This window comes from Girardinichthys multiradiatus, chromosome 9 (genome assembly GCF_021462225.1).
Source record: "Girardinichthys multiradiatus isolate DD_20200921_A chromosome 9, DD_fGirMul_XY1, whole genome shotgun sequence".
Lineage (NCBI taxonomy): Eukaryota > Metazoa > Chordata > Actinopteri > Cyprinodontiformes > Goodeidae > Girardinichthys > Girardinichthys multiradiatus.
Window position 1 is genome coordinate 29,359,966 of NC_061802.1, and position 25,402 is coordinate 29,385,367.

Genomic DNA, 25,402 nt, shown 5'->3' on the forward strand with positions numbered 1-25,402 from the left:
GTTTGGAGATAGGTTGATAAAAGTAAACGTTGTTCTTGGTTTTTCTTGTTGCGAAGGAATGTTAAGGTCTGTGCTGGTCAGATGAACCATTTGAAATGCCAGTAAGAGTGAAATCTAGCAGATCGGTTTCAGTTAATAGCTGAAAAGGCCAAACAAAGGTAGTATTCATAGTGAAATATCAGACCTCAAAAAATCCTTGTTTTCCCTTAAAGGAGGGTTTCAAATCGCATGATTTGTCATTAATTCCTGCGAAGCATTTTGATCCTCTTAGGCTGTTTGCAGCCAACAAGCAGACAAGACAGCATGGTATCTTTTTACTATGGGTCCGACCTGACGTCTCTGACCTAATGTCAGGAAGTGCAATGAAATACAAGCCAGTAGAGGATAAATTAAAGCCTGATTGTGATTTTGTGCTGCAGAACACACATGTAGTGCTTCCTTTTTTTTATAAACCCCCATGTGTCACTCAAATGACAGCTTCTAGTTGCACTTTTGATTTATGTTAACTTTATTTGAGGCTTTAAAGTGATGAAGAGCAAAGCTATATATTTATCGGGCCAACATACTCAAAAAAGAAAGGCACAAATTTCATAAAGAGCCTTGAATGCTCTGCAGTGGAAGATAATGCTTTCCAGCTCCCTGTTGGTGCGCTCCTTTAGGAATGCCTTCCTCCTAAAGTCACTTAATGGTTTTCATCTGGAAGGATGTGGATTGACTCTTTTAATCTAAAGTGATGGTCTGGTCTGTCTTGGTCAAAAGCTGAATGCTGCAGATAGAGGCTTTGATCTAAGCATTTGGATGATCTGCCTCACCGCCTGGTTCGCTTCAGTAGTTCTATTAAAGATACCGCTTTAATCTGGCTCACCTTATAAGGACTGAACTGTGTTTTTGTTTAATGATCAGAGTTTGAAAGTAGTTCAATCAAGTGGAAGTGACGTGTTTGGATGGAGATTGAGGAGAAGAGTGTTTTTAGGATGACGACATGTACAGGTGGAGTGATTCACTTCCATCTGCTATGGGTCAGTACAAGATTCATACACTAAATTAAGCCAGAAAATATACTGAGGTTAAGCATTTACACAAACTTTTTAAATAAAAATGTATAGTATGATTAAAATGAATAACTGCTTTTATTTAAACCAGAATAATTAACTATTATTTTTACTGCTGCTAAATAATTTACTATATTGATTATTTGAATTTGAGCTATTCCGGATCTGACTCTGATTGCAATTCCTCGTTGCGATTCACATTCCCAGTGATTCTTGATTCCGATTCTTTTAAGAGGCAAGGTCAGAAACATTTACATGGGGTGACGATGGTGGCAGGGGGTCGTCTTGTTGCCGGTTCGAGCCCCCGCTCCATCTGTCTCAGTCGTTGTGTTCTTGGGCAAGACTTTACCCGCCTTGCCTGTTGATGGTGGTCAGAGGGCTCGGTGGCACCTGTGTACAGCAGCCTCACTTCTGTCAGTCTGCCCCAGGCTACAATGTAGCTCACCACTGTTTGTGTGTATGAATGGGTGAATGACTGATTTGGGGTCTTTGGGGACTTGAAAAAGTACTATACAAGTACAGGCCATTTACCATTTACTAACTAGAGTTCTTTCTGGATTAAATACAGTGCCACAGAAAGGTTACAGCATATATTGTGAAAAGTTTTCACAATAAATGCTATGATTCTTCAATTTGTTGCACCGACATCTTTCCATTGGATGCTACGGTGAACAAAGTAGCACATCGCGAAGTCTGGTCAACTGCCTAGCTACTGTTAGTAATTTCAGTTCGTATGTCTATGAAAAAATCCATGGGATAACATCAGCAGCGTTGTTTTACTTGCCTGATTCTGACTCCATTGCGGTGCTAGTGCTAGGTAAGTGTCGGAGCCGGATAAAGAGGCATCGGTGGAAGGCCAACACATTGCGTCAAAGACAAGGCACTCTGTTACATCTACACCATGAATCTGGAGGTCTTTAATCATGTTGGTCGTGCGCCCTCCTTTGCATAATATAATCTTATTTCAAGTGTTGCACTGAGCCGACTGGTCATTTCTTTTATTAAAGTTAAGCTACACTTTTGATCGTCGTCGCACACTATCCATGGTTACCGCTCACTTCCAGTGGATTCTTCTTCATTGGTGGTGGCAGACTAGGAATCAAAACTAGAAATTTAAATGTAAAAATCTGAATGATTCCGGGGGGGGTATCATCATCGGCACTTCCTCTGGCATCTCATATTAAATAAACATTACTCATCAATGCAGACAGCTGTTTATGGTGTCAATGTTGCACAAATTAATATTGTGATGTCAGTTGATGTTTGAAATATTATGCAGTTCAACTTCTCTGACATCGGACATATGTATTGTAGCTAACACACCAACTTTACAAGTACTTCATGGTAGAACTCTTTGCTATTTACAAACTTTGCTACGTCTTTATTATAAATAAAGCCTACCCTCCACTCTCAAACACACCCTTACCAGTCCAGTTGTTTAATCGTAACTAATCCTGCAAAGGAAGATTCAGTCCTTAGAGATAATACGCCTGCATTACCTTGTTGACCTTCTGGATACCTTGCATGTTCTGGCATGCATGGTATCCAGAAGTTCACTCCTATGAATGAATGATTTGTCCTTTATTTCATGTTGTTCACCAGTTGTAATTTTTTAATGAAAAGTAAGGATGTTGCCTTAACACCAAACATTAGATCTTGTTATCCAGTGACTTGGTCCTGCTGTCGTCGATCATTCACCTTGCCAATTTTTATATTCTTGTGTGTTGACTGGCGGGCAAAAAAAATTATAATGATGATTATCTCTATTCGGATGTGATTATATTTGCAGATGACATGCTTCCTTATGTAAAGGAGGGAAGAAAAGCTTCCTTCATGAATGGATCCTCTGAGTTTGTTCCAGTTTGGCATCCATCGTCCTGCTGAGGGACTCGCTCAGGTTTCCTCATGCATTAATGCATTGTTGTAGGACATTAGACCCTTATCAGCATACAGCAGCTCACTGAAACTTTCTGGAACGTTTCCAAATGGCACAAGTAAAAAATAGGGGGTAATAAGGCCACAAGCAGTTGGACGGTAAATCTGGCAGCCTCTTCAAAGCATTGCTATTTGAAGGTGAATCTCGTGGCTGCGTGCTGATGTGTTTCATGTTTCGCCTCTCAGGCTTCTTAAGAAGTTAAAGATCGCATTCTCTGATAATCTGTTGAAGGATAGATGAAAAAGAGAGGTGGACTATAAATGTGAGTCTCCCGTTTGGTTTATGCTAGAAATTTTACTACATTACGTTTGTTGTGCGCTTAATTACATTAAGACTTGCAGAGCTTGAAGTTTACAAAGTCTAATGATACTGTCATTATCTGTACTTTGTTTACTACACTGGAACTTACTATAACATTTGCAAAGAAAGCCACCTGGAAGCAATTGGTCACCCAAGATCCGGTAATGCTACGGCTGTGAAGCCCTTTAGTGTTCCTAAATTGGGAAGAGGGTATTTTTGAACGTAAAACACAAATGTGGCTTAAATATATATAGTACATATGTTACTTTTAATATGAGGGGAAATGTATGCACTTCTTATTATATTACAATAACCGTTGAAGACTTAATGCATTTTAGTAATTCTGGTCAATAAGTGAAACTCATATGTTATATAGATTCATTAAACACAGTGATATATTTATTTCTGTTAATTTAGATGATTATTGCTTTCAGCTAATGAAAACCAGTTTCTCAGAAACATTACATAAGACCAATAAAAGTGTTTTTAATACAGAATTGATCAGTTCTGGCCTACACAATCATAACCGGCCAGTTGTCCAACAGACAGTCATTGACACCCTCTACCAGGAGGGTAAACCACAAAGAGTCAAGGCTCAGAAGCTGGTTGTAATTATTAGAAAGTTATGTGGAAGAAAAAAGTCTGGTAGAAAAAGGTGCAAAAGCAACAGGGATAGCCACAGCCTAAAGGGGATTGTGAAGCAAAGCCCATTTATCAGTTTGACAAGTAGAGACAAGTGTCAAAAGTCTCGTACCTGTTATGGGCTAAGGATAACCAATCGATCAATCATCAATTTATTTAAAGAGCCCTTTTTTTATAGCCAACTGTAACACAAAGTGGTTTATGGGGGTTAAAAAAAATGGGCAGGTATAGAGCCACTATAGACACACACAAAATGCCAAATTCTAATCTCTGTAAGAAGATGAGGAGTTCATAGATGGAAAAATCTATCAATTATAGCAGATGGAGAACTGAGAAAAAGGAGTGGAGTTTTTTCTCAGTGGTCCAAAGTTTCTGTTTCAGAGTCAGGAGGCAGCATGAAGACCCACAGAATCCCAGTTCCTTGAGGTCCAGGGTGAATCTTCCACAGTCGGTCATGATCTGCTGGTCATGTCATTAGGACATTTTAGAGCACTTAATCTTTCCCTCTGCTAACAACTTTCATGGGGATGCTGGTTTATTTTCTAGCAGTATTTGGCACCCGCCCACATTGCCAAAAGTACTAGTATCTGCTTTAATGACCATGGTATCACTTGGCTAACCTAAGTGCTCCAGAGAACCCATGGAGTAATGTCAAGAGGGAGATGAGAGACACCAGAACCAACAATGCAGGTGAGCTAAGGGCTGCTAATAAAGCAGCCTGGGGTTCCTGAATGTCTCAGCAGAACCACAGGTATGATTACCTCCATGGCATGGTGCATTGATGCAGTAATTCATGCAGAAGCAGCACTGACCAAGTATTAAGTACATGTACATATACTGTACAGTACATGGACATGGACATACTTTGCAAGATGTTTGAATTTTTCGGAAAAAAATGTTCTGTAAATTATCTGTAAGCTATAAGCATCAAATGAAGAAAACATAAGCTCTTGCAATGGATCAGTGTGTGAAATGAGTCTACATATTTCACTTTTTGAAATAAATGACTGAAAGGAATTAACTTCTGCATCTGATCTATTGAGATGCACCTCTATCTATTGGGATTTCAGTTTATAACTTGATACAATCAGTTTTTTTTGTTTGTTTTTGCCACCTGGTAGATGTAGTGTTTCAAAAAGGTTAAATACAGAAATAAATGATTTTCTTTGATGTCTCTCCAAACACTGAAGCCATGTAAAGCATCCAAATTTCACCCCAGGTGCACAAGATCAAGTTTCGTATTCATCCATGAAATCCTCCAGCTGCTGCAGAATCTATCATAAGGTCCAGCTTGATGAGATCTTGCCAGCTTAATACATCCCTAAATATCCGGCTCTGGAGAAGGAGAAGCTGGTGTCTTGTGCAGGTGTCTGAGAAACAGCCTGCAGCTTTTAAACTACAGGCATTTTAAAGCACGAAACCCCAGTGAGCTGTGCTCCAGATGAGAAATTTCACCTCCACTGGCTTACGGTGAAAGCTTCGAGTTTTTGAGCTCTCAATATAAATATTAGTTGGCTCTTTAAGCATATTGGTACTACCTTTTTCTGGCTCTGAGTTTCACAAGAGTACCTGCTTGAAACGATCTGCTGCTCGATGCTGAGTAAGGTTTGGGAGTGAGGGGACCACAAACCACCAGTGTTGAGTCCGGGATCTGGTTCCAAGTTTGAATTTATCAAAGGAAACCTAAATAATTGCCTATATGTAGGTTGAGACGACCGTGAGAAAATACAGTATTTATGCATGATAACAACCCAGTACACAATCTGTGGTTGGAGGCTTTATTCAAACACAATGGTCTCACTCATGAACATAAATTACTTTCAGTCTTTGAGTCCTTGCCCAGGTTTTCCTCTGCGTCGCTGAACGCAGCTAAGGGGATCCTGACTCATCGTCAGGGCTCACTTCTCATGCTCCCCTCAGACTATTCTCGTTTTGTCTTCTACAATTTGTATGTCCCACTGTTGTTGAGTGAGGTTTTTGTTTATCTCAGCGATGGCGAAATCCGGTGTCTGACTCACTTCTGGGCCCCATCTGTAGCTCAGCTTGTTGTTTCCTTCCCCCAAACAACACTCCTAACAACATCACTTATTTTCACCCATGGTAAAGAAGTGAAAAATGCCTTAAATCAGGTTCAGCCTTAATTACGGTCTCACACTAATACTCTTTTGTAGGCAAAAGAAATATCGTGTGAAGAACATTTGTGCAAAACTCCTGTTAACGCAGGGTAAAGCTATTGCTTTGGCAGTCCTTAGTCTTCTTCTATAACATTCCACAAGGTTTGAGGACCCCGAGATAGGAACCTTTGACCTTTCCTCATGCTCTCTTCTTTTTAGCGCACTCTGCAGGTTTTCTATGGGAGTTAAGTCCTGGGGGAGATGGGTGAAAGTGGGTAGGATTGACACAAAAGTTGATTTTGTGTGCGGTGAACTTTTTCTGTGTTGATGTGGCCACCGGTCTTGGATCATTATTCAGTTAAAATACTCAGTCAGGACCAGATTTTTGTTTCAAATCTCCCGCATCTTAATGATTTTGTGGTACCGTGGACTCTAAAAAGGTGTGTTAGTTGCTAAAACCTAGCCCAGGCCCAAACAACTAGCAGGCAGATAGCATCCAGTCGTTATTGAGACTTAGTGACCCCAAGATGCCACTTTGCTGCAGTTCCTGAACTGTGAGGCGTTGTTGGTCAGAGTTCCAGTTGTTTTATAATTACCTGTTCCTCTGTAGATGTAGTCAAGTTCAGGTGAGTAGCTATGTTCTAGCAGCCATTTCTTGATTTATAAAGGTCAACACCCATCTGCTTTCCTTAAGTGGCACGTCCTCGTGTCCCATTTGGAAAGAAATCCGCATAGGTGTCATATATATATATATACCCCATGTTAACAGGAAGTCATGGATTACTCGTTAAATGTCATTCAAATAATTTTTACATGTCACCTTCTTTTCTCTCCACAAAACAAATTTACTCCAAATAAAGTTTGTATTTTTCTCAGATTTTCTGTGTGGGATTATGCTGTTGCAATAATCTCACACAACCCTAACCCCTATTTATTTGAAGTATTTTTACTCGGCTCTAACTAGTCGCAATAAATGTGGAGGGAATATCTTGGATTGAGAGCTCACAGTCATCCTGTTCTTTTCTCGCCGATACAGACAGCATCATCAAGGACAAAGAGTTCGAGGTGATGATGCAGATCGACTGTGAAGTAACCGACACCAGGATCCTCCACATCAGGTCCTCGAGCATCCCCCCTTTGCTGCGGGTCAACCAGACAGACACATTTTACCAGCACTCCCCAACCAACAGCAAGCCTGTACCTCCAGTTGGCGTGCTGACGGGGTCATCTTGACGTCATCCCCAGCTCCAGTCTTCTCTGTAGCGCCTCGGCAAAACACATGAAGGGAAAATACAAGAAATCTCCTCAGTTAACGATTTTATCGGACAGAGGATGTCGTAAATCCACCGATTTTATATTTGTGATTTAAATGAAGGTGCTTTGCAGAATATTAGAAGGGATGAAAAGCTCAGAGCAGAGGCTGACTCCTTGGGTGGCAACACTGACTTCCCCTTGCAGCTCCACACATCCCTATCAGGGTAATTGTTAGTCTGCAGGGAGCCGAGCATTGAACTCTGAGTCACCCCATCATCATCACACAAGTACTTCGACTCCTAAGAGGTCTTTGTGAGATACATGTTTGTCTTTTACATCCAATAATAATCATAGAAGACAGAAAAAGTGTGATGTTGGTGTTGAGAAGCACAGTCTGTTTTTACCCTCTCTTCAAAACAGAATGTAGTGTTAATTTTCTGTCTAAAGTTTTTTTTTATTTATGAAATATAAAGATACACCTGATCAATTAACAGCAGAGAAACGTTCAGTAAACTCAGGAAGTTTATTATATTTTACATTTTAGGCTACTTGGCTTTAATTAAAATATTCCAAGTCCTCTATTTGCAGCATTCAAGCCATAAATAATTGTAGCACTCAATTTTTCTGTCTTTGCACAGTCGTGGTCATGAACAGATATCAAAACTGTACATGTTTCTTAATATTCTGTAACAGTTCACCTTCTTGTTTCCATGCATCTGGCTCAATTTTTATGTGTTGTATGTCATTTTTTTCTTTTATATTCTCTGTCGCTTTGTGTTTTTATTCTTAATGAAATGTCAACGATATGTTTTATTTAAAATTAGGGGAGATTGAGAGAAACTGCAATTTAGATGTAACTTTTTTTTGTCACAGTTTCTTGAAAAACGTGATCTAAAACCACTTGGGGGGGGCATTTAAAGACTTCTCGTGTCTCTGGCCTTGTTTTTTTAATTTTTATTATGTGCTGTAATGTCTGTGTAGTTGGAATGTATCCAACTACAAAGTACGGATGCACTGTATACACAGAACGACGGACATTCAGTTTGGGCTTTAAATGCCTTATGTTTGTGGTTTTTTCCTTCCTTTTTTATTTATACCTTTTGATGCTTTGCCATGAATTGATGAGAACAGAAATATTTTTTTGTTTTCTCTTATTCAGGACCACTTTTTGTACATGTTGAGTAAAAAAAGCATATACTTGTCCCTAGGGCATTTTTTTTTAAGCGATCAATGGTTGTTTTTACTTAAAAGATTATCCTAAAAATGTATAACAAGCTTGTTTCCCTTTCAGGTGTCTTTTTGTGCAGCCTTTTTTGTTTCTAAGATACAGTCCCTAAAACATTTTGGTTCACTGGCCAAAAATGTGAAATTATAAATTTTCAAGGTTTTTGTCTTTTATGTGTTTAAACTAAAATAAACACTGGATTTTCTTTAAATACACTGTGTGTGCCTCTTGGCTTGCTTGCGGAAATCCCTTCGGTGCTTTACCTTAAATTTTTTATCTGTAATTGCTTAAGTACTCGTGATCACCTCTTCCACATTGACTGTGTTTACGTCCAGAGAGTATGCCCGAAATGACTGGTTTCAGCATTCATTCTCTGCGTTTTTTTTACTATTTTCTTCCACAGTGCCTTTATTCCAACAGCGTTTCAGGTAAGTAACACTTCCAAGCCACAATTAAAGCAGTCTTTACAATCTGAGTGGAGCAGAACAAAGACACATCCTCCTTTGGCAATGTTTTGGGATTTATTTCATAGGGAGAATGTGTTTTATGAGATAAAGGAGCTCTGGCATACATTATGCAAAAAAATATACAATGTAAAAAACAGAAACAGGAGATTTTCTTAGATTTTCTGGACTTTGTATTTTTTTTCTCAAGCTTAGAAATTTGGTAACAGCTTTTTTACATTTTTATAGAATGTAATACAGTACCTTACAAAATTATTTATACCCGTTGTCCTGTTGCAAACACAAGCTTTATTGTATTTTATTAGGGTTTTTTGTGACAGACCAACAAAAAGTAGTGCAAATGAAAATCTGACAAGTGTGGTATCTGATACTTTTTAAAAATCTGACAATCCTAAATAAAATCCCGTGTGACCGGTTATCTTTATCCTTATATACGCACTCGACAAATCTGGTCTTTATGTAAGATTGGCAGCAAGAAAGCCATTGCCTGCAACAAACTAGTGAACACAGCAAGCATGGAAGAAGGATGATAAGCCTAAAGCTGAACTCCTATGCTTACCTGTAAAACACAGTCGTAGCATTGCACACCATCCCTACAGTAAGACACAGTGGTGGCAGCATCATGCTGTAGAGATGGTTTTCTTCAGTCCTTCCTGATACTTTTCATCTAATCTTAGCATGATCTGTTTTAGAAAGGAAAATGGCCAGAGATTACAATGTCTAGATGTGTAAAGCTGGTAAAGCAATATTCATAAACACGTGCAGCTGTAACTCAGTTGAAGGTGGTTCTGACTCCGTGGTGCTGAAAACAGCATCATACAGGTCATATTTTAGTAAAGAAATATCTGAAAGCCATATATAGCTTTGCTTCTACTCCACAATTGTGTGCTCGTCAGGGGTTTTCACCTGGCACTTCATAGTGCACAGGTTCACACTTTACAGTTCAAGGAGTTATAAATCTTTTTCCAAAGGACAGCATTCAGTTAAACATGATGTAAAGATTCAAGGTAAATCTATTTTATTTTTATAAAATGTAAACTTTAATATGAACAATGTAAACACTAAGTATATATGTACATTTGGCATCATCTGTCTCGGTTCTGAAGCCAGGATGGACTGATCTACAATCCATTCAAAAATAAAAACAAATTCAGGGACTGTTAAGGATCTACATAAGCAAACTTAATGTTGTATGTGACCTGGTGTCCATTGTCCCATGCATACAAAACACCCTCCTTCGGGTTATAGTCGATCTGTGTCGTGTATGTGTAGTTGTTGATGAAGGGCATTCTGGGAATCATTTGAGTGTTTGTGTGTGTGTCGAAGGCATATTCCAGGTTGGCATCCCTTTTGTTGTAGCTGTCCACAGCGTACAAGACGCCGCACATGACGAAGCAATTCCCAAAATTGTTCCTCCTAAGCCCAGTCCTCCAGGTGGTCTCCCTCTGCATGCTGAGGTCCGTGGGATTCAGGCGACTCAGGATGACTACCTCTTGTAAGAAACCCTCGTCATCTAGTGCAGGGTAGATGATCCACAGGCCGTTCTCGTCCACCGCAAAGTCGATCAATGAGTGGCTGTGCCATTCCCACGGTGACGAAGACTCCTCAAACACGGCATCGTGCAGCATAGTCCAGGTGGACACGTAGCGGTGTCGCAGGTCATACTTGATGATGTCCCTGGAGAAGGCCCGGTTGTAGTAGAAGGCCCCACCATAGACCACATGGCCTGTGCCGATCCAGTTGTATGGGAGCTTGTAGGAGTTGGTGAAACGGCCTGAGATAACAGTTTAATGAAAAAAGACATAAATAATCAACACCCCCCCCCGGTAAAATATATTTAGGATGTAAAATAATGAGGCCAAGATAAATAATTTCTGAACTTTTTCCAGCTTTAATATGACCTATAACCTTTACAACACAGTTGAAAAACATACCGATCTTTAAAAAGAAAAAATATAAATAAACAAAAATAACATAGTTGCCTAAGTGTGCACATCATTAAACTACTACATTGTTGAAGCACTTTTTGATTCTAGTTGTTGGGTAGGAGTCAGAATCAGAAATTAGAATTGCAAAACTTGGCAATATTTGCTCACTTTTCTTTGCCAAAACATCTCAGATATGTTAGATTGTGAGGGTATTCCCTGTGCAGAGCTGTCTTCAGATGACCCTAAAGCCTTTCAATCAGATTCTGGTCTGGGTTCTGGCTGGCACAAACCAAAACATTTCTTTAGGTGAGATCATTTTGTTGATTTGGATATATTCTTTGTCACATTGTTGTGCTGAAAGGGAAAGTTCTTTCTCATGTTTAGTTTTTAAGCAGAACCCTGAAGTCACTTCAGCAAAATGCTGACACCAACATGCTTCACTGTGGATATGGTATTTTTTGTTTATTTTTTAATTTTTTATTGGTGATGTGCAGTGTTTATTTTGCGCCAAAGATACCTTTTGGAATTAAAACGAAAAAGGATAACTTGGTCTCATTAGACCATAACATGTTTTCCCACAAGCTTTTGCTAAATTTATCTGGGCTAGGATATTTTACTTTATAAAAAAAGGTATCCGTATTGCCACCCTACATTTAAGGAAAAGGAGAGATTGTTGTTCTATGTACTACCGTAGATCTTTTATTGCTGCTGTGGACCTGCTGTCCAACAGTCTTGGAAGGACATCATGTTCTTGGTAATGTCACTGTTGTCCTGTATTTTCTAAACTTGACGATAACTGTCTTCACTGTGTCCCCATGGTATAAAGTGAAAAAATTTTTTCCCTTTTCCAGAGTTCTTCAATTTTTTCTCTTTCTTGTCCCATTGAAATGTTCCAGATAATCAAAAATTTTATATTAAACAAAGATAACCTGTATTCCTAAAAAAGCTCTGTGTGAAAAACTGCCCCCAAAGCCTAATAACTGGTTGTGTCAACCTTGGTGGCGTTTGCAACAACTGAAAACGAGCCTTTTGCATCTCTGTGGAGAATGTTTGGTTCACTCTTCTTTGCAGGCTTGTTTTATTTCTGCCACATTGGAGGGTTTAAGAGCATGAAGGGCCTGTTTAAGGTCATTCCACAGCATTCCAAGGTCTACTCTGCACTTTGACTAGGCCAATCCAAAACCCTAATTTGTTTAGTCTTTTGGAAATGGACCTGCTTGTGTGCCTTGGATCATTGTCCTGCTGCACAACCCAAATGCGCTTGAATGGTCACAAACTAATAGCCGGACATTCACCGCAGGATTTTCTGTCAGAGAGCAGAATTTTTGGTTTAATTAAATACAACAAGTTATCCTGTTCCTGAAGCACCAGAGCAGCATAGGACCGTCACCCTAACACTACTAGGTTTAGCTCTGAGTATGATGTTGTTTTTATGGAATGCTGCTAGTTTTACATCATTGTCCCAAAGGACTTAGGGATCATCAAGATGTTTTTTTAGGAAATGTGAGTCTAGTATTTGTCTTTTTCTTGGTCCAGAATTGTTTCTGCCTTGGATTTCCCCTATTGATGTGTAAGGATTATGATTATTGATTAATTCACCACCTGGTGGTGAGTTGGATCCGCTGGAGGAGGAGAAAGCCGGACAGACTTGGCAGGCCCAAGCGCATAGTGAGGGTCTGCTGGGAACGTTTGGCAGAGCCCTAGGCCAGGGATGTATTCAACGCCCACCTCCAGGAGAGCTTTGACCAGATTCTGGGGGATGTTGAAGACATAGAGTGTGAGTGGACCATGTTCTCCACCTCTATTGTCGATGCTGCTTCCCGTAGTTGCGGCCGTAAGGTCTGCGGTGCCTGTCGCGGGGGCAATCCTCAAACCCGGTGGTGGACACCGGCAGTAAGAGACGCTGTCAAGCTGAAGAAGGAGTCCATTTGGCTGTGGTTGGCTTGTGGGACTCCTGAGGCGGCTGACGGGTACCGTGAGGCCAAGCATGCCGCGGCCCGGGCGGTGGCAGAGGCAAAAACTCAGGCCTGGGAGGAGTTCGGTGAGGCCATGGAGAAAGACTACCGGTTGGCCTCAAAGCGATTCTGGCAAACCGTCCGCCGCCTCAGGAGGGGGAAGCAGTGTTTCGCCAACACTGTTTACAATGGGGGTGGGAGGCTGCTGACCTCAACTGGGGACATTATCGGGCGGTGGGAGGAGTACTTCGAGGATCTCCTCAATCCTGCCATCACGCATTCCCTGGTGGAAACAGAGGCTGGGGACTCGGGGTTGGACTCTTTCATCACCCAGGCTGAAGTCACCGAGGTGGTTAAAAAGCTCCACAGTGGCAAGGCTTCGGGGGTGGATGAGATCCGCCCTGAGTACCTCAAGTCTCTGGATGTTGTGGGGCTGTCATGGTTGACATGTCTCTTCAACATTGCGTGGCGGTCAAGGACAGTGCCTCTGGACTGGCAGACTGGGGTGGTGGTCCCCCTACATAAGAAGGGTGACCGGAGGGTGTGTTCCAACTACAGGGGGATCACACTCCTCAGCCTTCCTGGTAAGGCCTACGCCGGGGTATTGGAGAGGAGAGTCCGGCTGATAGTCGAACCTCGGCTTCAGGAGGAGCAGTGTGGTTTTCATCCCAGCCGTGGAACACTGGACCAGCTCTATACCCTCTACAGGGTGCTCGAGGGTTCATGGGAGTTTGCCCAACCAGTCTACATGTGTTTTGTGGACCTGGAGAAGGCATTCGACTGTGTCCCTCGTGATTCCCTGTGGGGGTGCTCCAGGTTTATAGAATCAGGGACCCTTTATTAGGGGCCATCCGGTCTCTGTACAAGCGGGGCAGGAGTTTGGTTCGCATTGCCGGCACTAAGTCGGACCTGTTCCTGGTGCATGTTGGACTCCGGCAGGGCTGCCCTTTGTCACCGGTCCTGTTCATAACTTTTATGGACAGGATTTCTAGGCGCAGCCAAGGGCCGGAAGGGGTCTGGTTTGGAGACCAGAGGATTTTGTCTCTTCTTTTTGCAGATGACGTGGTCCTGCTGGCCCCCTCTAGCCAAGACCTACAACAGGTGCTGGGGCGGTTCGCAGCCGAGTGTAAAGCGGCTGGGATGAGGATGAGCTCCTCCAAGTCCGAGGCCATGGTTCTCGACTGGAAAAGGGTGGCTTGTCCTCTTCAGGTTGGAGGGGAGTTCCTGCCTCAAGTTGAGGAGTTTAAGTATCTCGGGGTCTTGTTCATGAGTGAGGGAAGAATCAAGTGGGAGATCGACAGACGGATCGGTGCGGCTGCCGCAGTAATGGGGGCGCTGTGCCGGTCCGTTGTGGTGAAGAGAGAGCTGAGCTGAAAAGCGAAGCTCTCGATTTACCGGTCGGTCTACGTTCCTACCCTCACCTATGGCCATGAACTTTGGGTCATGACCGAAAGAACGAGATCCCAGATACAAGCGGCTGAAATGAGCTTCCTCCGTAGGGTGGCTGGGCACTCCCTTAGAGATAGGGTGAGGAGCTCGGCTATATTAAAATCATAATTTAAAAAATAAATTTATTTCTTAACCAAAAATCATTACTTACGAATAGAAATCAGAGATGTCTTCTGGTGTTGTGATTATGGGGTCAAAGCACTTTAATAATTACAAATTATTAACCAAAACCACCAACTGTCACTGTTTATTCAACCACTTCACTGAAAATGGAGGGTCTTCGACCTTGTTTTGCCAGATAAATCACTCTTGCACGAAATAACTCGCGGGAACTCAGAACTACTGGGGGGGGGGAGCAAGCGTCCGTGATGAAATCAAGAAAAAAAACGGTAATTTCTCATCCGTCCAGGAGGGGATAAGATGACGAACAGTTAGTCGACTGAATAACAAGGAGGAAACTCATCTCCTTGGAAATAGAACCTCTGTGGGTTTTCACCTGCGCCGGGTGTCGACGAGGTTTTCGATTGTCGAATAAATCTGCTGATCTTCTTTTATCAGACAGATTTCCAGCTTTCAAGCTCTTCCGGGAATGGCCTTGTGGAGCAAAAGTTCACCTGCGAGCTTTTGTCTCTCCAGATATGCGCCTCCGTTGCGCTGTCCTGTGAGACACACGGGAAATGGCCACGAAACTTTGACCTCCTGTGGGTTTTACACTCTTGGTGACGTCAGAGCTGCGATGTCTGTTGAACTGCGCATGTCAAAAGGTGCGACCAAAATGGATGACCCCAACAGATGTTATATCTGCTCTGTCCCTTTAATCATGACACTTTAATGAGGCAAGTGATGCCCATGGTGCTTTAGATGTTTCTCTGGGTTCTTTTGTGATCTCCTGGGTAAGTCATTAATAAGCTCTTGGAGAACCTTTTGGCTGGCCAGTCACTCCTGGGAAGGTTCACAGCTGTTTCATGTTTTGTCCATTTGTGGATATTGGCTCTTACTGTGGTTCACTGGAATCCCAAAGCTTTTGTTGCTTATCTGTTCTTGAATTTTAGATCAGAGCATGATGTGTTGCTTTTTAAGACCTCTTAGCCAACTTCAAGTTGTCAGGCTATATTTAAGAAATTTCTTGACTGTATTTGACTAATTTCCTGACAATAATCATGCCTGGGTGTGGCTGGTGAAACTATTTACCAAACAGATGTGGTAAATATGTTTGTTTATGACTTAACAAAAGGGGTGGGGGGTTATTTTCACAGTGGAATCATTTTAAAAATGTCCTTTAAATGTATTCAGATTATCTGATATTAAAATGTGTTTTAGCGATCTGAAACATTAAAGTGAAAAGCAAAAACAGAAGGAATCTATAAGGAAGCAAATATATTTTCACAGACCTAATATCTAACAACTCTGTTGTATACTTTTTCCAAGGCGAAATGCCAGGAAAAACCTACGGGTGGGGCAGGAGCAACTTTATTTGGGGTTAACCGGAGAAACTTGGGTGTACTGACCCCTATTTAATACGAGTCTGAGTGTGGGGTTAATTCTGTATACAGTCATATGGCCAGTTATAAAAGGGTGTGCATAAAGTATTTATTCTTATAATAATTTAACTTGGCATGGTTTTAACTTGTTTTTTTCAAAGGGGGGATGACAATACTTGTCATTTATTGAGTACATTTTACAATTTTTGTAAGTTTAAATGTGTCCTTCCTCTCAAATCTCCTGATTGGTGGAGCCTTGAGTACTCTAAGTACTTTTTAAGAATATTAATTGTTTTTGTCTGCTTTGTCTGCTATGTGTTTTTACAGTTGGTGTATGTGTGTGTAAAACATGTCATTCTTATCTCACTGTAAAGTAAATCTACTTGTGGGTATTAGTAAAGTAACCTGAAGCTAAACCTAAACCTCTGCATCCACATTGTTTTAGTGTTATAGGTCACACTAAAAGTGGAAGAAGCTTTGAAAGGATTCATCTTGGTCTCATTTTGTACTTCACAGAAACCTAACATTTTAACTGGGTTGTATTGACCTTTTATATCTACTGCATGAGACACATTGAAGGAAAACACAAAACTAAACTTACTTAAAAAATTACTGACTCTTACCTCGTTTAAAAACCTCCAGATTCTTGAACTCCAGGAGGTTATTCCCATAATGGAAATTTGTAATATAGATCTTGTCATCATTGGATTTGGGATCCTTCATCCATGCTCCCTCAGGTCTGCCGTAGGTGTTGTGAGTGGTTGGCTCAGAGATACTTGCCAAAGTGTCTTTACACTCCCCTGTGAAAACCACCCAGAGAAGGTAAAAGTGAGGATTTTAGAGGCAATAACTCCACCCTGGCCAATGCCAAGAAGTCTGAAAATAATTAGAGGTTTTTGTTTTTAACAGCATGAATTAAGAAAGGGTAAGATTCCCACAAGAGGACCGAGCTTAGTTGAGTTTAGAAATATACTGAAAGAAAATTTCCATTTGTTTTTCCTCAAATGAGAAACATTAGGCTCAGTTACTGCTTTTTAATGTGTTTGGCTAAATCCTGGTAAACACCAGTGTACAAAATTATTATTATTTACCAGTTTTCCTTGAAGTTGAGTCCTTATTGCTTTGCAATGGTTCTTGTATCCCAACGTTTTCAGCTCCCACGTCTTCTTCTTCCCAGTTTATTTTGTATTTTCTTTTCACTGGGACTGCCTGTTTGGCAGTGGTGGGGACTTTGGTGGAGATGGGTACAGCTGTGATGGTAGGCAGAGCAGTGTCACCAGGTAAGGTGGACTCTGAAGAGTGTGTGGGAGCAGTCTGTGCTGAGGTGGGATATAATATGGGAGGTACTGATGCTGAGGATGGAGGGGTGATAGTTGTAGCAGATGGAGGGCCGGTTGTTTGAGCCTCTGCCAAAGCGTGCCGATCAGATGTCATCTGGGTTTGATCTTTGTGCTCAAAGCTGGTGGTTTCCATCTCAGTAATGGGAGAATATCCAGTGGTTAATGGTAGCACCATTTCCTTTATGTCTGGCCTATGAGAGGGCTGGGTTGTGTTCACTATAATTTGATTGGTTGTTTCTGCAGGAATGATAGTTGAAGAAGCTCCTGGCCAAGGTGTGACTCTCTGATCTGTCTGAGGTTCTGTGTGTTTGATCAAACTTTGTGCTGCACTGGTTGGTCCGGCTGTAACGCTTCTCACTGTGGATGCCTCTCTAGACACATCCGATGACTTATTTCCACCAACACTGATGACCTCATTATGAGTCCTTGAGATGGGCTTCATTTCCTTCAGTTTTACGGATGGACTGGTCTTGGAATTGTGCTCAGGATCCGTTGTTTTCGGCCGAAATGATCCCAGATAAGTTTGGGTCCTGGGCCGAGGGGCTCGATGGAGAAGGAGGTTCTCTTCGATGAAGAGGTTGACCGGGCCTTCTCCACTGAATTCATGATATTCAAACACTAAGGACAGGAAAGTGGAAGATTTAAACCTTTTTCCTTTAAATGAATCATCCAAATTGTTTATCTGATCTGTGCAACATGAACTATAAAGGGTCACAAAATTACATCACTCTGATGTTTTCACTGTAAAAATGAGACTGACAGAGGCTACAAATGAAAAAAATAATCTTAATTATTGGGAATGAAAAATTATTCAAAACCCTTGAACTTTAAATATTTTTTTACATTGCAACCACAGACTTCAATGTATTTTATCGGGATTTTATGTGATAGACCAACAGAAAATAGTGTATTATTGCAAAGTGAAAGGAAAATAATACAAGGTTTTCAAAATGATACATACAAATCTGAAAAGTGTGGCATACATTTTCATTCAGCCTTGTTTATTGTGATATCCCAAAATTAAATCCAGTTCAACCAACTCCCTTAAAATCACCTAACTGGTAAAAAGAAACAATGTGTGTGTAATTTAATCTCAGTATAAATACAGCCATGCTTTGAAGGCCTCAGAGGTACAATAGAGAACATGTAACCAAGAGGGTTAGAGATAAAGTTGGAGAAAAGTTAAAGCAGGGTTATGATTTAAAACACCAGCAGTTATGAGCATCTCACCAGGCTGCAGGATCTGAGAATGGTTAAAAGTATGGCACAACTGCAAACCCACTGAAACATGGTTGGACACAGAATGGGCAAGGAGACCATAAATCAAAGAAGCAGTCAAGAAGCACATGGTAACTCTGGAGGAGGTGCAATGATCCACAGCTCAGGTGGGAGAATCTGTTGATAGGACAACCATTAACTGTGCACTACACAAAAGAAGGCCTTTCTGGAAGAGTGGCAAGAATAAAGCTGCCACAAGCCATGTAGGGTATGGCGAAATGTAGAAGAAGGTGCTCTGATAAGATGAGACCAAACAAACCTTTTCTGGTCTACATGTAAAACCCTATGTGTGGTGAAAACTGTCACTCCACATCCCCCCAAAACACCACCCTCCAGGTGACACATAATGGTGGCAGCATCATGCTGTATGAAGGCTTTTCTTCATGCTGCTCAAAGTATATCTGAAGATAGAGCTAAATGGTAAGCTATCCTGGAAGAAAATCTCTTAGAGGATGCAAAGGACTTCAACTCCTTGCAGGACAACAACCCTAAATATACAGCCGGAGCTTTAATGTAATAAAATATAATATATAATGGAATAATCTGACTGAGCTTATGCTCTAAACCCATGCAATAAGGTAATTGATGTTTAAAATAAAAACTTACAGTTCTCTCCAGGATCTCCATCATCTGCCACCATGGGGTCTGGCTCCATGAGATCAGGCTCAGATTTGTAAAAAGTCATCCCTCTGATGATCATACCCTTAGGTCCAGGCTTCGACTCCTTAGAATCTTCTTTGTTCAAAATGGTATTAAGAGATTTAATGCCAGTCATATGACCAGAGCCATCCATCTGGATTGTGGGTGGATTTTCCACATTAAACTTCCCTTCATGTTTTTCCTGTTGATAATACAGAAACACAGCAAAAAATAGGCGAATACATCTGTTTGTTGGTGGACTGTCCCAATGCTAATTAATTAGAAAAAAATGTTTTAAGATGTGAGCATAATTTTATGACAAAAGTGTGATTGGCCAAAGAAAAAGAAATCTGACTTATAAAAATGAGTCATCAGTAAGGAGGTCAGAGCTGCAACTGGTGTCTGGTTTAAATTAATTTTACAGGAGATGTAACTGCTCACATTGTTCTAGTAAAAAATAAATAAATAGTTATTTACAACAGGTCTACATTTAATTTAATTTCTCATTAGTCTACCTAATCAAAAAACATGTGGAGGCCAGGTCTGCACCAGGCGGCTGGTTGGACTCCTGGCAATTATATGAAAGCTAAAAGCTGTAAGGGATCAGCTCCTGGCGGGAACATTACTGATCTGGGCTCTGCTTTTGTTCCCTGATCCCACCAAACATTTAAACAGTCATTTTATAAAGAAATCAGCAAAAATGTGTGATTGATCTGGACACGGTGGATGGATGGACTGACCTAGGACAATTAGGCTTATGCTTGTTACACTTGGGGTATTTATATTTTTATTGCACATTTTACAATTACATAGTAAACAGATGCTATTTTTATTTTTACTAGATAATGTAAAGGTTTTTAGGATGGCGTTAATTTCCTTTTGGGATTAATAAAATATTTTTAAACTCAATTGAACTGAAAAACATTGTCCAGCATCTGGTGGATTTGTACATACAACTGGAGCTTCTAGAGTTGATACATGATACCTTACTAGGTTAGAAAGTTTTATATTACTAATTGATGTTTGTCCATAAATTTCATGAGTAGTTTTAACTATTTTTGCACAATTAAGGCAACGTTTTATTTAATCTTGAAATTTAAATCCAGTTTTTGATCAGTATCTAACATAATTGTTCACAAAGTTCCACATAAACTACATATAATTACTCTAACTGGATGCAAACTAACTACCAGTATTTTAGGTCAATCCAGCGACATCATAATTCCTATATTAATCCCAATCCATGTGTCAAGCTTTTCCTCTTACCTCTGGATACTGATATGCTGATGCCTCGCCAACATCACTGACTCTCCTCTTATCCTGATACTGATGAGGAGGAGGACTAGATGGGCCTTCAGTTACCTTCAACTTGAAAACAGGACTCTCCTGAGGCTCCACTTTGCCAACAGTGTAGTTCTGAGAAACCGCCTGAAAGATATAAACCAAAACATATATGCAAGTTTTGAAGCATCTACACTAGATGTTAGAACAGGTTGCTTATTAATCAAAGTAGAAGGAAAATTGAATCAAACTGCTTTTGCACTTGCATCATTATTGTGTTTTACTGTACACATTTCCACTTATGGCACAGAGGTTAAGAAAACTTATCAGACTGACCCTGAGCATCAAAACGTCTCTACTTAAACTGCTAATATGGATTCAAACACCAACCAGTCTTGGGTATCACCTACATATTTTTTTGGGGAAACATGAGACAGGCTTTTGTGTTCATTTTGATCACCAGTGACTTTTGTCCTGAAAGGATGTAATTTTCTGGCCATTTCTTTTTTGTTGAATTATGAACTCTGACCTTAAATGAGACATGTGGGGTCTGCAGTGCTTTAGATGTTGTTCTGGGTTGTTTTGTGATCTCCTGGTTGTTAGTGAGGTCTTGGAGTAATTTTGGTTGACCAGCCACTCCTAGGAAGGTTCCAAGCTTTGGAACAGTCTGAATGTGAAGTTTAAGCAATGTCCAAACATGAAACAATTTAAAACACGGTATAAAAAGATGATCGTAGATGAATATCAGACTTAAATAATCATTTTTATCACTATCATTATTACCTTTCATATTTTTGTACATTGTGTTATTGTCTTATGATGAGAGTCACATGGGTTTAAGGAATGTAAATATGTTTTCTTGATGAATAAGAAGTAATGGGAAAAAATTGTCACAGGAATAGGGGTGGAATGATATAAATAAATACTTAATATTGTAATGAGTAAATGTTGTTACTATGTGCTGTTAAGTAAACATTTTTTTAATGAAAATAGTTGTCAATGACTTTGTCACCTGCTTTTTACTTTTCTTTAGACTGGGGCATGATGTGTTGCCTCTTGAGATCTTTTAGCCTACCTCCTGTTGTCCGACAGGATGAAAATAAACCAGAAATATGGTTAATAAGTTAATCCATAACTTAAACAAGGGAAGGATGATTGCGTTCATATTCAAATAAAGAAATCACAGAAATTATCATTCATACCCGCCTACTAATTCAAAACCTAAAATAGCGACATAGAGCGTAAAATGTTTCCATCATTTGCTGCAGACATTTCAACTCTGTGCAGCTTTTTTTTTTATTTTCAATATGATGAATATTTATAACTATTCTGGTTACCTGTTAAATACATGAAGAGGTCCCTGAATATGATGGTTTATGTCATGTTTGTTTATAAAACTGAATCTATCAGGAAGAAACATGATTTTGGTGGCAAGATGCCTTTTCTTTAAACTTGCCATGCAGACCCTCCATTTGTTTTTGCTGCACCTGTTAGGGCGAGTAAGCTTTATGATTTATGATCAACTGTTTAGTTAGTATGATGACTTCAGCACAATCTCAGCTGCTCATCTTCTATTTCAACTTAAATAGTTGTCATCACTGTAATGCTTGAATTGGTGTTTTGTTTTTTTTCCACTCGCATTTTACTACAACACTGCTTTACTTTACTTGTACCTTCTCAATGTCTTCGACGCGTTGCCGGAGCTTATTTGTCAGAGAATGCACCTTCAGTAGATCCATTCCATAGAAGGAACCCTCCAGCAGCTCAAGGATGGTGGACAGCTGCAATGATCAAGTGAACTCCATCAAGAGATAAAACATAAAACAGCCTCAATTCACTCTCACTTCACATAAAATATGACATTAGTTCTTTTGTGAATGTTATTCCTTCTTGTAGCGATCCAAGCCTGTCAGGAAATTAATAGGTGGCATAAAGGTTTGCTGCAAGATGACTTACAGCGCTTTATAAAAGTAATGGCACCCCTTGAACTCACATTATGTCATGTTACAATTATAATTATAATGTTATGTTATTATGTTACTTCAAATTTTTTTTGATGGACCAAAATTTGTCTTCAGCCCCATTTACACTGAAACCTGAAATTGAATCCAGTGCAACCAACTGCCTTCAGAATCAACAGCATCAAACAGAGGCTTGAACATCTCATCATGCCCTGTTCAACACATTATCTGAAAACAGAAAGAGTATTGCATCACTGAAAATCCCCCAAGACATCGCCAACCACCTAAATTGATGGGTCGGACAAAGGAAGCATTAATCAGAGAGGCAGCCAAGGGGCCATGATAACTCTGGAGGAGCTGCAGAGATCCACAATTTAGTTGGAAGAATCTCTCAATAGGACAACGATTAATTGTGCACTCTGCAAGAGTGGCAAAAAGAAAGTCATTTTGAAAGAAAGCCATAAGAAGTGAAGTTTGCTCCTGCTCCAGAGCTTTCCACAAGCCATGGGGCACACAGTAAGCATGTGCAAGGAGGTACTTTGCATCTGGTGAGACCAACATTGAATTTATAGGTTTGAGTTCAAAACACTTTGTGATGGAAAACTAACACTGCATGTTACCCTAAACACCATGTAATGGCAGCATCATGCTGTGGGGGTTCTTTTCTTGACCAGGGATAGGGAAGCTGATCAGAACTGACAGAAAGATAATTGAAACTAAATGCATGTTAACAATTGAAGAAAACCTGAAAGAGGCTTGAGACTGGGTTGGAGGTTCACCTTCCAACAGAATGACCCTATAGCACACAGCCAGAACTACAAGTGTTTTACAAGAAGATTAAAGCATAGTGATGTGTTTGAATGGCCTAGTCTGATCTAAATCTAACTTAAAGGTAGTGGCAAGCCATGACACTAATGTTCAAAGATGCTATCAAGAGCTTGAAGCATTTTACCAAGAAGAATGGGCAAAAGTTTCAGTCTGTAGATGGCTAGAAAAGATGGTCGAGTTACCCGCAAAAGACTTGTTGCTGTAATTTCAGCAAAAAATCTCAACAAAGTATTGACTCAGGAGATTTGAATACAAAGGCACGCCACACTCTTTAGATAAAAACATCTTTTGTTGGTCTTTCACATAAAATCTAAATAAAATCCAATGCGGTGTGTAGTAACCAGAAAAACTGTGAACATTTTTAATGCGGATTCTGGAAGGCTCTGTTCTTGGATTAGGGGCGCTGGACTACAATTGAACCGGGAGACCCTTAACCTTGACATTTTCTTTTCCAGCCTCCCTGAGTTTTTTCAGCCTGAACTCTCCCTCGCATGGGTTGACCGCCGACGGAGGCGCGATGCAGGCGCACTTGCACTCTGGTCCAGATGTGATGGTCTCCACGGTGTAGAAATCCTGCGCGGTGGCGCTCCCCTCTTCAATCCGCCGACAGGCGCTCCTGCTCAGGGGTCTGACAACACATTTACACCGACAGTCAGCGCCTTCCGAGAGGGCTTTCACTTTGTCATAATCACCCAGCAGCTACAAAGAGAAGAGGATGGAAACATTTTTCCCACCACACTAAACTTGAATTTACACATAAACTACTTCAAAAACCAACAATATGCAGCTACCTTAGATATGATGTCCTCCTGAGCCTCCATCTCCTCATGCAGGCCGTCCTCTGCGCTGGTTCCAAGTTCAGATTTTGGATCTGAGACTTTTGGATCTGTACTCCTGCACTTTGGCGCTGCAGAGCTCCGAGAGGAAAAGGCGCAACACATCGCGACAACAACGCACAACGTATACATGCTGTAAGCGTCCCAGAGCTCCGACGAGAGTTATGCAGATGCAAGTGTGCAAAGAAGGCGCAACATGAACGTAGAAAGAACCTCCTAATGATAAAAAGACCCTATGATAATAAAAAAAATAAAAATAAAATCTAAGGATCAGCATCAGTAAACGCCTCAGACATCAGGATTAAGATTTCCCCCCCACCCCGCGATGCCATCTTTCACAGTCACTATGAATGAAAGTTATGAGGCTAAAAAAAGTGCACTCATGAGAGAGAAGCCCCGGCATCTGCAGCTGCAGGGAAGCTGACAGGAGGAGGCGTTACAATGGATTCTGAGGTCTGAGCTTTTTCTTTTTTTTGGGGTGGCTCAAACATTTACTGCAACCAAAATCTACAGTACCTAAAACATGTCTTACAATGAGCTTGCAAAACATAATAAAATGTTCAGATTGATTTCAGACGTTGCCTTGCAGCAAATGTTTATTCTACACTTCACAGGAACCCACTTCCTCTTCCAGTTGTGTTGCTGCCCTCTACAGGGCTCCTACATACATTTGACAAATGTCCAAGTCTTCTTTTTAGTAAACTTAATGGCATGCATAGTTCTCAACACTGTGGTACTAGTACCACTGATGATAGACCGAACACATTTCTGTGTTAATTATTTGCTATATAAATATAAACAAAAGAGCTGTTAAACCCACACTGCAAACAAGATGAGTTCTTTAACCACATTGATTTTTGGTTTGCAAAAACAATTCTCAAAAATAGGGCCACCATACGAAAGAGAAGTGCAGCAGAATCAATTTTGATAACTTCCGGTCCAAACTGAAGCAGGCGACACTGAACCAGGGACAAGGACTGATTGTACAAATCAGTGGGATTAGGTAATCAATATTCTCATAGACCAGGCTAATGACTGCTAGCAACACATGCTAACAACAGTATTTTTCTTAAAATTTTGTACTTTCAGCTGTCTACAATGAAGGAAGTTGTACTGTGTATGTGAAATGCTGAAAGAGGTACAAATATTCAGAAAAGCTATTTTTTCCCACTGAACTTATAACTACTTCAGGGGAGCCATACTGGATTTTGGGGTTATGGTTGGTAGGAAACCTCAGACTTTCCCACTTGGAATCCTGACTTTAAATAGGCCATTCTATTATATTACCCAATTTGAAACTATGACATCTTACACACATAATTAGATTATGTATTTCAACCAGTGTCACTGGAATTCCTGTTTTGTTGTTTTTAAATATCTGTTAGGGTGCTACTAGCAAATATATGCATTTACTGAGGTGGTACAAAAGGTTTTTTGAA

The 25,402-nt window shown here is 40.5% G+C and overlaps 2 protein-coding genes across 3 annotated transcripts in view; one reads left to right on the forward strand and one right to left on the reverse strand.

Moving 5' to 3' along the window:
- Positions 1-8,734, forward strand: part of atf6 (activating transcription factor 6) — a 38,541-nt gene extending 29,807 nt beyond the window's left edge. The window contains exon 16 of the mRNA XM_047374228.1: positions 7,081-8,734. Coding sequence (XP_047230184.1) covers positions 7,081-7,277 — 197 coding nt within the window. The 3' untranslated portion in view covers positions 7,278-8,734. The remainder of the gene's footprint in view (positions 1-7,080) is intronic.
- A 290-nt stretch (positions 8,735-9,024) lies between these two features.
- Positions 9,025-24,408, reverse strand: olfml2ba (olfactomedin-like 2Ba). Of its 2 annotated transcripts, XM_047374225.1 has the most exons (8): positions 23,919-24,408; positions 23,563-23,826; positions 22,012-22,119; positions 20,324-20,485; positions 19,025-19,259; positions 16,892-17,758; positions 16,424-16,600; positions 9,025-10,761 (listed from the first exon to the last, which is right to left on the reverse strand). In XM_047374225.1, the coding sequence occupies exons 1-8, from the start codon at positions 24,093-24,095 to the stop codon at positions 10,148-10,150; spliced, it is 2,604 nt and encodes an 867-aa protein (XP_047230181.1). In that variant the 5' UTR covers positions 24,096-24,408; the 3' UTR covers positions 9,025-10,147. The 2 variants fall into 2 exon arrangements, with proteins under 2 accessions (XP_047230181.1, XP_047230183.1); XM_047374227.1 differs by lacking the exons at positions 22,012-22,119; positions 23,563-23,826; positions 23,919-24,408 and adding an exon at positions 20,868-21,977.
- Positions 24,409-25,402: the final 994 nt, after the last annotated feature.

Bases quoted from the DNA above. Each gene is read 5' to 3' on its own strand.
- olfml2ba (XM_047374225.1), bottom strand. From the start codon at position 24,095: ATGTATACGTTGTGCGTTGTTGTCGCGATGTGTTGCGCCTTTTCCTCT. The intron at 19,260-20,323 runs GTAAGAGGAAAA...TATTATCAACAG, and splicing joins CAGCATATCAGTATCCAGAG to GAAAAACATGAAGGGAAGTT. The intron at 17,759-19,024 runs GTAAGTTTTTAT...TCCTGTCCTTAG, and splicing joins TGGAGATCCTGGAGAGAACT to TGTTTGAATATCATGAATTC.